This window comes from Salvelinus alpinus, chromosome 9 (assembly GCF_045679555.1).
Source record: "Salvelinus alpinus chromosome 9, SLU_Salpinus.1, whole genome shotgun sequence".
In the NCBI taxonomy this organism is placed as follows: Eukaryota; Metazoa; Chordata; class Actinopteri; order Salmoniformes; family Salmonidae; genus Salvelinus; species Salvelinus alpinus.
In genome coordinates this window covers 75,023,779-75,038,543 of record NC_092094.1, presented here as the reverse complement: position 1 = coordinate 75,038,543, position 14,765 = coordinate 75,023,779, and the positions used below count along the sequence as shown (strand labels likewise).

General features: G+C 43.3%; 1 protein-coding gene across 1 annotated transcript in view; it reads right to left on the bottom strand.

The window, feature by feature from the left end:
* Positions 1 to 7,839: 7,839 nt before the first annotated feature.
* LOC139530626 (kinesin-like protein KIF26B) overlaps positions 7,840 to 14,765 on the bottom strand; it is a 156,659-nt gene continuing 149,733 nt past the window's right edge. Inside the window, exon 19 of the mRNA XM_071327202.1 lies at positions 7,840 to 8,370. Coding sequence (XP_071183303.1) covers positions 8,222 to 8,370 — 149 coding nt within the window. The 3' untranslated portion in view covers positions 7,840 to 8,221. The remainder of the gene's footprint in view (positions 8,371 to 14,765) is intronic.

Here is a 14,765-nt window from a genome sequence, read left to right as displayed (position 1 = left end):
ACTCCCCCTAAAACTGGCCAGCTTTGTGACTAGCGAGACATGGATTAGGGCTCCTGCCTCAGATAGCATCCTGCAGAGTGATGTCACCTGCTGGGAGAGAATAGCACCCTGGGTGTGTGTCTGTCGGTATAGCCCAGTGCTGTATGCTTGTTGGGCGAGCATAGCAGAGAATGGAAGGCACTGTTGTGTTCAGGAGAACCCTAGTCTTGTGTTTGTGGGTTTAATAGACAGGGCTATCAGTTGTACCATCGCTGCTTTTGTGCGTGTGTGTGTGTGTGTGTGTGTGTGTGTGTGTGTGTGTGTGTGTGTGTGTGTGTGTGTTTAGCAGTGGCCTATCAGTTATACCATCTCATCTCTCTGCATGTCTCTCTCACTTAGTTCTAACCATCTACTTCCACTGTTAAACCGTAGGTAAACCTTACATAAACCTTAAATAAACCTTAGGTAAACCTTACATAAACCTTAGGTAAACCTTACATAAACCTTAAATAAACCTTAGGTAAACCTTAAATAAACCTTAGGTAAACCTTAGGTAAACCTTACATAAACCTTAAATAAACCTTAGGTAAACCTTACATAAACCTTAGGTAAACCTTACATAAACCTTAAATAAACCTTAGGTAAACCTTACATAAACCTTAAATAAACCTTAGGTAAACCTTACATAAACCTTAGGTAAACCTTACATAAACCTTAGGTAAACCTTAGTACATAAACCTTAGGTAAACCTTACGTAAACCTTAGGTAAACCTTACATAAACCTTAGGTAAACCTTGGGTAAACCTTGTGTACACTGATGCCGGTATTTCTCACTGACCGTGTGACTCTGTGTGCATGAGACCGTGGGAACACACCGTGGCATTCGGCTGCTGATGGACTGACTGTGGTCTGAGCTGTGGACGGCGTTTCTAATTGATCACTCTCTCAGGGTGTTCCTGATGTAGCTTCTAGCTTGGGGGTTGTATGGCTCTTTGTTAAGGATGCTAAAAAATACATTATCTTTCCCTAAAATCCGCGGTTTTCCTGAACTCCCGGTTGGAGGCTCCCTCACTCCCTGCTTATTCTCTCCTGATTACTGGTATCCTCCAACTGGGATTTCTGGAAACCGGGGAATTTTGGGGAAATGAGTGGAATTGTGCAACCCTAGTAATGGTGTTACTTCTACAGCCATCTTACCAGGTCTCTCTTGAGAAAGTGATTCCACTCTCAAAAGGCTGACGTCGGCCCCGCCTATAGCGACTGCGTCACGTCGGTATTGACACTAACACACGCCCTCATAGTATTGCTTTCGGATAACCGCCAGTTTGTCCACTGGCATACAGATCAACTCTCAGGTTTGTATTGAACGTAGTGAGAGATCTAGTCTCCGATTTGATCCAGCCATGTCTAGCTAATATGACTTGAGGTGTACTGTATATGTGACCAATTGGTGTTGATGCCTATATGCTTTAGCTCTGCAGGCTAACAGTTTTGTGGCACGCAGGGAACTCTGGTTCGAACCCAGTCAGTCTGAAATGCCTGTCTGTCTGAATGTGGAGGACAATGAGAGAACTAGATATCATCCCCCCCTCTCTGCAGAGAACTATACAATGAACAGACCATTTCTAAATCATCTATTACTCTGTTTGCACTATCAGATTGGATTCACGATCATCTCTTCAGCTTCCATTTTGATCTTTATTCCCGTCGCTCGCTCTCCCCCTTCTTTCTCTCGCTCTCTCCCTCCCTCCCCCTTTCTCTCTCTCTCCCCCTACCTCCCCCCTATCTCTTTCTGTGATGAGTGGTGTCTGAGAGCCCAGCAGGAGAGCCTGAGATAATCAAAGGGACATCAGAGATGTTTCACCCCCACGCCCATCCCTCTCTTTCTTTCTCTCCCTCCCTCCCTCCATCCCTCTCTACACTGCCTGTCAGCCTCTCCACCTATCAAGGCCTTTTTCTCCTAGGGACATTTTTCTTCCCTTTTTATCTCTGTCTCTCTCTCACACACACACCCCGGTATAAACCAGTGTTCCAGCGGTGTAAATGCTTCTTTCTCCCATTTAAAGGCTACTTACCATTTAAAAGCCTGCTATCCAGGTCCTGTGGAAGAGGCAGAAGAGAGTGAGTCCCCCAGCCCACAGTAAACCTCCCTCGGTGCTGATCAGAGATAGTGATATGGCGAGATACAGTCTGATACAAAACCTCAATCATTTCCTTCCTTGTCTGAACATATCTTATCGTGCAACTATCCTGTTAATGAACTGCGTAGTGGATCAAATAGCTGCGAGCTGTGGGAGAGGAGATGATCAGGAGATGATCAGGGACTGGTTGGTTACCACTTCAGACGGACGGAGGGAAGAAGAGAGAGAAAAAGGGAGAGAGAGAGAACACACACAGAGATACATAAGGAGAAACATCCACAGTCACACGTTACCATGTCTGTGAGTTATACCAAAGGGTTGGGTCAGGGTGCTGAGATTTACAGATGTGTCCATGTGTGAAGACAATGGGGAAGTACTGTGGATACAAGACAGAGAACGAGAGACAGGAAAGCTCCTATTCTTCATCCACCAATGGGATTTGTTCTCTCCTCTCTCCCTAACAGTCTCTCTTCCTTACCCCCTCTCCCCTGGGCCCCTCACCCCCTCTCATGCGCCCATGGACAGGCCTCCCCCCCTTCTCTCCCCTCGTGTGGGTGTTCAAAGCAGGGTGTCAGGAGCAATGTTTCATCCAGGGGCTGAGAATATAGAACCCTGGTATCCCACCAGAGGCCTTTCTCCCTCTCTCTCTCTCTGTCAGTGGCGAAGTTATTGTAATTGCGGTGCGACATTAATATTACAAATACATTCTAATGACAACAAAAGGCTCACTCGGTCTCTGTCGCAGGCACTGATACAGCTTCTCCGTTGGGCAAGAGAAATTACTAGTGTAGGCCTACACGCACACAGTAGCAGTAACACCCAGTGAGATGTAGAGGCAAAGAGAAGGATGGCTCTCTGCTGTTGTATGCTAATACCGCCACTGGGGAGGACCTGAGAAGGAATGATGTGTCACAACATAGACATCTGTTACATGACAGACCCTGCAGCTAAACCTGGGCGGATGGAGCCTGGTTTCACTAAGTGGGTCCCATCTATGGTAGAAATTGGTTCAAATGTTCAGTTCGTAATAAGTGCATGAAAAACAGGGCTCTTAGCCCCGTTTATACCTGGTACTAACATAAGTCCTTTGTCCTGATCTTGTCTACATTATGATTGTGCCCATATTGCTTTGTGGGACGGTGGTTGGTTTACTAACACTCATATTCAATCTGAGGAATGTTGAGCACGGTAACTGGGTGGATGTTTAGAAGAAATTGAGAGAATAAATTGACAACTCATCTCCTCCAATACAATCCTTTATTTACAGCAATCCTTGCGTCACTGTCAGATTCTCAGTCCGTTTCTCTGTTCGAAGTTTTCCTGCTGACAGTTACACACAGACATGGGTAGGGTTCAGCAGGCACAATTAGGAAGAAACGTTTTTGGTCCAACTTTTTTCATTTCCCATTTCAAACTGGTTTATTTCTCCCCGTTTGTGCCTTTTGAACACAACCATAGTCTGTCTCTCTGGTCTGGGCATCTGTCTCTCTCAAAACACACACACAAATTAGCCCAGCCAAAGCACAGTAAGGCCTAGCCAGCATGGGATGGGACTACGGGTAAATTCCATTTCTATTCCGTCTTCTCAGGAGACGTTTTGGCTGAATACCATTTCAAGATTTGAAGCCTGCTGTTTGGTTCAGTGAGGATTTGTTCCCTTCCCGAAATGGACTAAATTAAGTTGTGTCCAATCCTGCTATCTACAGTAGGCTACCTCTCTCACTCCTCTCAGAGACTGCAACCAGAGAAAGAGATCTCTTTACAACACATCCGACCCCATGACAAGGGAGTGGGACGTTGCCATGGTGACAAACACAGACGTGACCAGGGTGTATTCAGGAAGGTGAGATGTTCAAACTTCGCAGATAGAAATGTAACGAATAGAGCAGACTCGATTCCCTATCCTTCAAGACAATCATCTTTTCTACACAACACATTTCTACGCGCAGGTTTTGTAATGTTGCAGCCTGCCGAACGTGACTCTGGAGAGTACCATTATCAACAGGCTCCGGGTAGAAGCTGCCCTTAGGAACAGATCTAGGATCAGATTACCTATCCTGAATCATATCTTAACCATTAGGGGACTACTTCTTTCTACTCCCATCAATCGGACAATTCCCATCTCAAAGGAGGAAGTAACAAACGAAAATAGCGGAGGAAAAAAGAAAATATCTCAAATAAAGACGATAGTGTATATGTTATAATCTATCTATATATGAAATGGGCTCAGCATATGTACATTATTTTGTCTTTTTTTAAATGCATAGTAACTTTGCAGACCAAAAGGGGTGTGGATAATGCATTATACAATACAAGCAACTCTCTGTTCCAGCACCTCTGTTCCAGCATGCCTCCTGAGTTAAATAAATAAGATCCTTCATTCATGACCATGACATAGGGGAGAGGTGAAAAGGCAAGGGGCATGACCTCTCACGAAAGGGAGGGAGAGGGAATGATGAGGATGATAATAAAAATAATACATTTTATTAATAAATGCCTTTCAAAACAGCCAAGGACACTACGTCATAAAATATGATGGTAAGATGAAGAAGAAGAAGCATTTATGTCTGAAAGTTATTTTAGGAAGCAGGCTATATATGTATGTATATATATATATACATATATATTTATTTATATATATATGTATATATATGTATGTGTATATATATATATATGTATATACGTATGTGTGTGTATGTATATATATATATACATATGTATATATATATATATATATATATATACATTACATATGTGTATATATACATACATATATATATATATATATATATATATATATGCACACGTGTGTGTGTGTGTGTGTGTGTGTGTATGTATATATATATTTATATATATATATACACACATACATACGTATATACACACATACATACGTATGTATATATATATATATATGCATATATATGCACATTACATATATATATGTATAACTATATATATGTATGTGTATATATATACAGTTGAAGTCGGAAGTTTACATACACCTTAGCCAAATACATTTAAACTCAGTTTTTCACAATTCCTGACATTTAATCCAAGTAAAAATTCCCTGTTTTAGGTCAGTTAGGATCACCACTTTATTTTAAGAATGTGAAATGTCAGCATAATAGTAGAGAGAATGATTTATTTCAGCTTTAATTTCTTTCATCACATTCCCAGTGGGTCAGAAGTTTACATACACTCAATTAGTATTTGGTAGCATTGCCTTTAAATTGTTTAACTTGAGTCAAACGTTTCGGGTAGCCTTCCACAAGCTTCCTACAATAAGTTGGGTGAATTTTGTCCCACTCCTCTTGACAGAGCTTGTGTAACGGAGTCAGGTTTGTAGGCCTTCTTGCTCGCACACGCTTTTTCAGTTCTGCCCACAAATGTTCTATAGGATTGAGGTCAGGGCTTTGTGATGGCCACTCCAATACCTTGACTTTGTTGTCCTTTAGCCATTTTGCCACAACTTTGGAAGTATGCTTGGGGTCATTATCCATTTGGAAGACCCATTTATTTTTTTTATTTTTTATTTTTTTTATCCATTATTTTACCAGGTAAGTTGACTGAGAACACGTTCTCATTTGCAGCAACGACCTGGGGAATAGTTACAGGGGAGAGGAGGGGGATGAATGAGCCAATTGTAAACTGGCTTCAAATAATATTTTTGCAGGAATCTCCTTGCGAATGATTTTGCCGACCATTTACGACCAAGCTTTAACTTCCTGACTGATGTCTTGAGATGTTGCTTCAGTATATCCACATCATTTTCCGTCCTCATGATGCCATCTATTTTGTGAAGTGCACCAGTCCCTCCTGCAGCAAAGCACCCCCACAACATGATTCTGCCATCCCTGTGCTTCACGGTTGGGATGGTGTTCTTCGGCTTGCAAGCCTCCCTCTTTTTCCTCCAAACATAATGATGGTCATTATGGCCAAACAGTTCTATTTTTGTTTCATCAGACAAGAGGACATTTCTCCAAAAAGTACGATCTTTGTCCCCATGTGCAGTTGCAAACTGTAGTCTGGCTTTTTAAATGGCGGTTTTGGAGCAGTGGCTTCTTCCTTGCTGAGAGGCCTTTCAGGTTTTGTTGATATAGGACTCGTTTTACTGTGGATATAGATACTTTTGTACCTGTTTCCTCCAGTATCTTCACAAGGTCCGTTGCTGTTGTTCTGGGATTTGATTTGCACTTTTCGCACCAAAGTACGTTAATCTCTAGGAGACAGAACGCGTCTCCTTCCTGAGCGGTTTGACGGCTGCGTGGTCCCATGGTGTTTATACTTGCGTACTATTGTTTGTACAGATGAACGTGGTACCTTCAGGCGTTTGGAAATTGCTCCCAAGGATGAACCAGACTTGTGGAGGTCTACAATTGTTTTTCTGGGGTCTTGGCTGATGTCTTTTGATTTTCCCATGATGTCAAGCAAAGAGGCGCTGAGTTTGAAGGTAGGCCTTGAAATACATCCACAGGTACACCTCCAATTGACTCAAATGATGTTAATTAGCCTATCAGAAGCTTCTAAAGCCATGACATCCTTTTCTGGAAGTTTCCAAGCTGTTTAAAGGCACAGCCAACTTAGGGTATGTAAACTTCTGACCCACTGGAATTGTAATACAGTGAATTATAAGTGAAATAATCTGTAAACAATTGTTGGAAAAATTACTTGTGTCATGCACAAAGTAGATGTCCTAACCGACTTGCCAAAACTATAGTTTGTTAACAAGAAATTTGTGAAGTGGTTGAAAAACGAGTTTTAATAACTCCAACCAAAGTATGTAAACTTCCGACTTCAACTGTATATATATATGTGTGTGTATATATATAGTATATGTATGTATGTATATATATATATATATATATATGTATGTATGTGTATACAAACATTTAGATCTGAAACTGTCTCAAGCACCAAACTATTATGAAAGTGAATGCACCAAGGCAGTGGCACCAAGCAGAGTGAATGGGACATTTTCCTCTACACTCATATTTAACTCAGATTTCCCCCATTTTTTAGACCTGTAGAATAGAGAGGTGTTCCTTCAACCCATTAATCACATGGTCACACCCATCCCCTTCTATGGTAGTTATTACGATGTTTCCCTAAAGGTAACATTGTCTTTTAGCCTTTGTTCATCCCTCCATCTCCCCTCCCTTCTAGCTGATGTCTCTCTGCACCTCTTGATCATCGTTAGGGGACGGGTGGGGGGGTGGGTGTGTGGTTAGGTCTGAACCCCCGACTGAATACTTCAGTTGCCACCACCATTGCCTGAGGGATGACAATGAAATCAATGGGCCAGAAGATACACCACCACCACCTCCGTTCCCTGGGTCTTGTCCGTCCTTATATATCATTTCCTATCCCCTAAAGCACTCTGTGTGGTGTCACTGTCTTCAGAGAATTTAAAAAAGAGGTATAGAAAACATACACGTAACAGTTCCTAAAGTTGAATCCTAACTAGTGCAGAACAATACAAGCCACTGAGAACAGCTAGTCAGGGGAGGAAACACCGAGTAAAACGTGCTGTGGTTTTTACTTTCCACAACTTTTTTCTTCTTTTTACTTTTGAGATCTATTCTTTTTTTCAGCTAGCACCATCTGTACACAAATACAGGAGCAATGGTTCCGATTTCGAAGTGTTCGCAAGGCACTTGTCTTTCACACACAAGGTGGGTTTTCTTTTCCTTTCTGTCGTTCTTTTCTCTTTTTATCCCTATGTGTCTATAGCCGTCTGTCAGCCAGTCCTTATTCAAAGCAAGCACAACTTTATTTACAAACTACATCTCCAACAACTCCTCAGTAAAAGTGCTCTTCCTGTCAGGTGGGAGATGTACTCCTCATTTAAAAAAACACCCTCTCTCTTCCTCCTCTTCATTCTCTTCTTCATCCTCCTCCTCTCCCTCCCTTGCTCCCTGTCCCGCTGCTTAAAAAAATATTAATCTTTAGTGTCTGCCTTTGTTCTTCTGCACCTCCTCATGGAAATCCCTCCCTCCGCTCCATCCCTCTCTCTTCCTGCTGTTGTATCCGAGATGCTCCAATTCCCTTGAGTCCTAACAGTCCTAGAGGAGGTGTGGTCCGTCTGTCTGTCCGTGGTTCTACCTGCGGCAGCAGGTGACGTCGAAGCAGGTGACTATCATGAGGTGAGCCTTGCAGAAGTTGACCCTGGTCTCCAGTCTGTCTGTCATCACCTCTAGAGCCTCCAGGTACTCCAGAGAGTCTACCTCAAACGTCTGCTGCAGGTCAACTATGGAGAGAGGACAGAGAGACGGCCAATATGTTACAACCAGGGGCAGAGACAGGAACAGAGACAGAAAGAAGGACATTTGTTACAACCATGTTATAGGGACAGAGACAGGGACAGAAGCCTTGTTTATACCTGGTGCTAGCATGCATATTTGATCTTATCCACATTGTAGCCGTTGCATCTTTGTATAAAAAAAATGTAACCTTTATTTTAACGGGGAAGACATATTGAAACCTAGGTATCTTTTTAAATGTGCCCTGGTTAATACAATATGAAAATAAAATAAAGAAGAATAATATGTATATATATATATATATATATATGTATACATACATATATATACACACATATATACATATACATATATATATACACACATATATACATATCTATATATACATACATAGATACATACATACATAGATACATACATACATACATACACAAATACATACACACACATACATATATACACTGCTCAAAAAAATAAAGGGAACACTTAAACAACACAATGTAACTCCAAGTCAATCACACTTCTGTGAAATCAAACTGTCCACTTAGGAAGCAACACTGATTGACAATACATTTCACATGCTGTTGTGTAAATGGAATAGACAAAAGGTGGAAATTATAGGCAATTAGCAAGACACCCCCAATAAAGGAGTGGTTCTGCAGGTGGTGACCACAGACCACTTCTCAGTTCCTATGCTTCCTGGCTGATGTTTTGGTCACTTTTGAATGCTGGCGGTGCTTTCACTCTAGTGGTAGCATGAGACGGAGTCTACAACCCACACAAGTGGCTCAGGTAGTGCAGCTCATCCAGGATGGCACATCAATGCGAGCTGTGGCAAGAAGGTTTGCTGTGTCTGTCAGCGTAGTGTCCAGAGCATGGAGGCGCTACCAGGAGACAGGCCAGTACATCAGGAGACGTGGAGGAGGCCGTAGGAGGGCAACAACCCAGCAGCAGGACCGCTACCTCCGCCTTTGTGCAAGGAGGAGCACTGCCAGAGCCCTGCAAAATGACCTCCAGCAGGCCACAAATGTGCATCCCTTTATTTTTTTGAGCAGTGTACATAAACAGGTTTTTTTAAATTGTTAAAATAACTTCTCTAGGATAGGGGGCAGCATTTTCACGTTTGGATGAAAATCTCTATTTCTGCTTTTTGTTACTCCTCTCTTTGGCTGGAAAAATGGCTGTGTTTTTCTGTGGCTATGTACTGACCTAACATAATCGTTTGGTGTGCTTTCGCCGTAAATCCTTTTTGAAATCAGACATGTTGGCTGGATTCACAACAAGTGTAGCTTTAATTTGGTGTCTTTCATGTGTGATTTCATGAAAGTTCGATTTTTATAGTAATTTATTTGAATTTGGCGCTCTGCATTTTTACTGGCTTTTGGCCAAGTGGGACGTTAGCGTCGCACATATCCCAGAGAAGATAAGAAACTGAAAAACTGAAACATAATTATTCAGACTCTTTTCTCAGTACTTTGTTAAAGCACCTTGGGTATGAAGCTAAAAGCTTGGCACACCTGTATTTGGGGAGTTTCTCCCATTCTTTTCTGCAGACCCTCTCAAGCTCTGTCAGGTTGGATGGGGAGCATCGCTGCACAGGTATTTCCAGGTCTCTCCAGAGATGTTTGATCGGGTTCAAGTCTGGGCTCTGGTTGGGCCATTCAAGGACAATCAGAGACTTGCCCCGAAGCCACTCTTGGCTGTGTGCTTAGGATCGTTGTCCTGTTGGAAGGCTAACCTTCACCCCAGGTCTTGAGTGCTCTGGAGCAGGTTTTCACCATGGATCTCTCTGTACTTTGCTCCGTTCATCTTTCCATCGATCCTGATTAGTCTCCTAGTCCCTGCAGCTGAAAAACATCCCCACAGCATGATGCTGCCACCACCATGCTTCACCGTAGGGATGGTGCCAGGTGTCCTTCAGAAGTGACGCTTGGCATTCAGGACAAAGAGTTCCATCTTGGTTTCATCAGACCAGAGAATCTTGTTTCTCATGGTCTGAGAGTCTTTAGGTGCCTCTTGGCAAACTCCAAGCGGGCTGTCATGTGCCTTTTACAGAGGAGTGGCTTCCGTCTGGCTACTCTTCTGCAGAGAAGGTTGTCTTTCTGGACCGATCTCCCATCTCCACAGAGGAACTTTGGAGGTCTGGCAGAGTGACCGTCGGGTTCTTGGTCACCTGTGGAACCTTTTATAGATAGGTGTGTGCCTTTCCAAATCATGTCCAATCAATTGAATTTACCACAGCTGGACTCACTGTGACTATTGTGTCTAAAGCATTGACTACTGTAATAGTGCTATGCTCAGGCCTAAACCCTGATTGGTTTACATTCAAAATACATTTCTCAGATTTAAAAAAAGAGCAACGTTTTTTTTTACCAAGGATTCAAGAATCTTAGCTTGACAAGGAAGCCTTGAAATGGGGCGATAATTATTAAGGTCACTACTATCCCAGCCCTTATGGAGTGGCAGCACAAGAGCTGATTTTCCATACTATTGGAATATTTCCTGATAACAATGTTTCATAAAAAATGTGGGTTATTGAGCCAACAAATGGGTGTTGCACACTTAAGCAGACCATGATCCAATTGTTCGGTCCCTGTAGATTTCTTGTTGTCTATTGCTATCAAAGCATCCAGGACTTTAATTTCTGTAAATAGCCATGTCCAGAGAGACAAAAGGGATTGTAACATACTCTGTTTCACGGAAACATGGCTCTGTCGGAGTCAGTACAGCCACCTGGATTCTTTGTACGTCACGATGATAGGAATAAACATCTTTCCGGGAAGAAGAAGGGCGTGACTAACAACTCATGGCGTAATTGTAACAACATACAGAAACTGAAGTCCTTTTGTTCACCTGACCTAGAATTCCTGACAATCAAATGCCAACCATATTATCTCCCAAGAGAACTATCCTGGGTCATTGTCAAAGCCGTGTATACCCCCCTCAAGCCGATACCACGACGGCCCTCAAGGAACTTTATGCAAACTGGAAACTGGAAACCAAATATCCTGAGGTTGCATTTATTGTACCTGGGCATTTTAACAAAGCAAATTTGAGAACAAGGCTGCTTAAATTCTATCAGCATATTGACTGCAGCACTCACACTGGCAAAACTCTGGATCACTGCTACTCTAACTTCCGCGATGCATACAAGGCCCTCCCCAGCCCTCCTTTCGGCAAATCTGACCACGACTTCATTTTGTTCCTCCCTTCCTATAGGCAGAAACTCAAACAGGATGTACCCGTGCTAAGAAATATTCAACGCTGGTCTGACCAATCAGAATCAACGCTTAAAGATTGTTTTGATCACGCAGACTGGGACATGTTCCGGGTAGCCTCAGAGAATAATATTGAGGTATTTGGTGAGTGAAGTTATAAGGAAATGCATTGGAGATGTTGTACCCACTGTGATTATTAAAACCTACCCTAACCAGAAATCGTGGATAGCTGGCGGCCTTCGCGCAAAACTGAAAGCACAAACCAACACATTTAACCATGGAAAGGTGACTGGGAATATGGCCGAATACAAACAGTGTAGTTATTCCCTCCGCAAGGCAATCAAACAAGCCAAATGTCAGTATAGAGACAAAGTGGAGTTGCAATTCAACGGCTCAGACACGAGATGTATATGGCAGAGTCTACAGACAGTCACGGACTACAAAAGAAAAACCAGCCACGCCACGTACACCGACGTCTTGCTTCCAGGCAAACTGAACACCTTCTTTGCCCACTTTGAGGATAATACACTGCCACCGACGCGACCAGCTACCAAGGACTGTGGGCTCTCTCCTTCTCCTTGGCCGACGTGAGTAAGACATTTAAACGTGTTAAGACTCACAAGGCTGCCGACCCAGAACGCATCCCTAGCCGCGTCCTCAGAGCATGCGCAGACCAGCTGGCTGGTGTGTTTACAGACATATTCAATCTCTCCCTATCCCAGTCTGCTGTCCCGTACCCAAGAAGGAAAAGGTAACTGAACTAAATGACTATCGCCCCGTAGAACACACTTCTGTCATCATGAAGTGCTTTGAGAGGCTAGTCAAGGGTCATATCACCTACACCCTACCTGTCACCCTAGACCCACTTCAATTTGCTTACCACCCCAATAGGTCCACAGACGATGCAATCGCCATAACACTGCACACTGCCCTATCCCATCTGGACAAGAGGAATACCTATGTAAGAATGCTGTTCATTGACTATAGCTTAGCATTCAACACCATAGTACCCTCCAAGCTCATCATTAAGCTTGAGGCCCTGGGTCTCAACGGCGCCCTGTGCAATTGGGTCCTGAACTTCCTGATGGGCCGCCCCCAGGTGGTGAAGGTAGGTACCGACATCTCTTACTTTGCTGATCCTCAACACTGAGGCCCCACAATGGTGCGTGCTCAGCCCCTTCCTGTACTCCCTGTTCATCAAATTTGCAGACGACACGACAGTAATAGGCTTGATTACCAACAAGGATGAGACAGCCTACAGGGAGGAGGTGAGGGCACTCGGAGTGTAGTGTCAGCAAAACAACTTCTTGCTCAACGTCAACAAAACAAAGGAGATGATTGTGGACTTCAGGAAACAGCAGAGGGAGCATCCCCCTATCCACATCGACGGGACAGCAGTGGAGAAGGTGGAAAGTTTCAAGTTCCTCTGCGTACACATCACAGACAAACTGAAATGGTCCACCCACACAGACTGTGTGGTGAAGAAGGAGCAACAGCGCCTCTTCAACTTCAGGAGTCTGAAGATATTTGGCTTGAATACAGACTTGAAATCATTGGCCACTTTAATAAATGGATCACTAGTCACTTTAATAATGCTACTTTAATAATGTTTACATATCTTGCATTACTTATCTCATATGTATATACTGTATTTTATACCATCTATAGCATCTTGCCTATGCCGCTCTGTCATTGCTTATCCATATATTTATATTGTCACGCCCTGACCTTAGAGAGACTTTTTTATGTCTCTTTTTGGTTTGGTCAGGGTGTGATTTGGGTGGGCATTCTATGTCCTTTATTTCTATGATTTGTGCTTCTATGTTTTGGCCGGGTATGGTTCTCAATCAGGGACAGCTGTCTATCGTTGTCTCTGATTGGGAATCATACATAGGCAGCCCTTTTTCCCACCTGATTGTGGGTAGTTGACTTTTGTTAGTGGCACTTAGCCCTCGTAAGCTTCACGGTCGTTTATTTTGTTTCTTGTTTTGTTGGCGACATTCTAAAATAAAAGGAAATGTACGCTCACCACGCTGCACTTTGGTCCACTTCTTTCGATTGCCGTGACATATACAGTGGGGAGAACAAGTATTTGATACACTGCCGATTTTGCAGGTTTTCCTACTTACAAAGCATGTAGAGGTCTGTAATTTGTATCATAGGTACACTTCAACTGTGAGAGATGGAATCTAAAACAAAAAGTCATAAAATCACATTGTATGATTTTTAAGTAATTAATTTGCATTTTATTGCATGACATAAGTATTTGATACATCAGAAAAGCAGAACTTAATATTTGGTACAGAAACCTTTGTTTGCAATTACAGAGATCATACGTTTCCTGTAGTTCTTGACCAGGTTTGCACACACTGCAGCAGGGATTTTGGCCCACTCCTCCATACAGACCTTCTCCAGATCCTTCAGGTTTCGGAGCTGTTGCTGGGCAATACAGACTTTCAACTCCCTCCAAAGATTTTCTATTGGGTTCAGGTCTGGAGACTGGCTAGGCCACTCCAGGACCTTGAGATGCTTCTTACGGAGCCACTCCTTAGTTGCCCTGGCTGTGTGTTTCGGGTCGTTGTCATGCTGGAAGACCCAGCCACGACCCATCTTCAATGCTCTTACTGAGGGAAGGAGGTTGTTGGCCAAGATCTCGCGATACATGGCCCCATCCATCCTCCCTTCAATATGGTGCAGTCGTCCTGTCCCCTTTGCAGAAAAGCATCCCCAAAGAATTATGTTTCCACCTCCATGCTTCACGGTTGGGATGGTATTCTTGGGGTTGTACTCATCCTTCTTCTTCCTCCAAACACGGCGAGGGGAGTTTAGAACAAAAAGCTCTATTTTTGTCTCATCAGACCACATGACCTTCTCCCATTCCTCCTCTGGATCATCCAGATGGTCATTGGCAAACTTCAGACGGGCCTGGACATGCACTGGCTTGAGCAGGGGGACCTTGCGTGCGCTGCAGGATTTTAATCCATGCCGGCGTAGTGTGTTACTAATGGTTTTCTTTGAGACTGTGGTCCCAGCTCTCTTCAGGTCATTGACCAGGTCCTGCCGTGTAGTTCTTGGCTGATCCCTCACCTTCCTCATGATCATTGATGCCCCACGAGGTGAGATCTTGCATGGAGCCCCAGACCGAGGGTGATTGACCATCATCT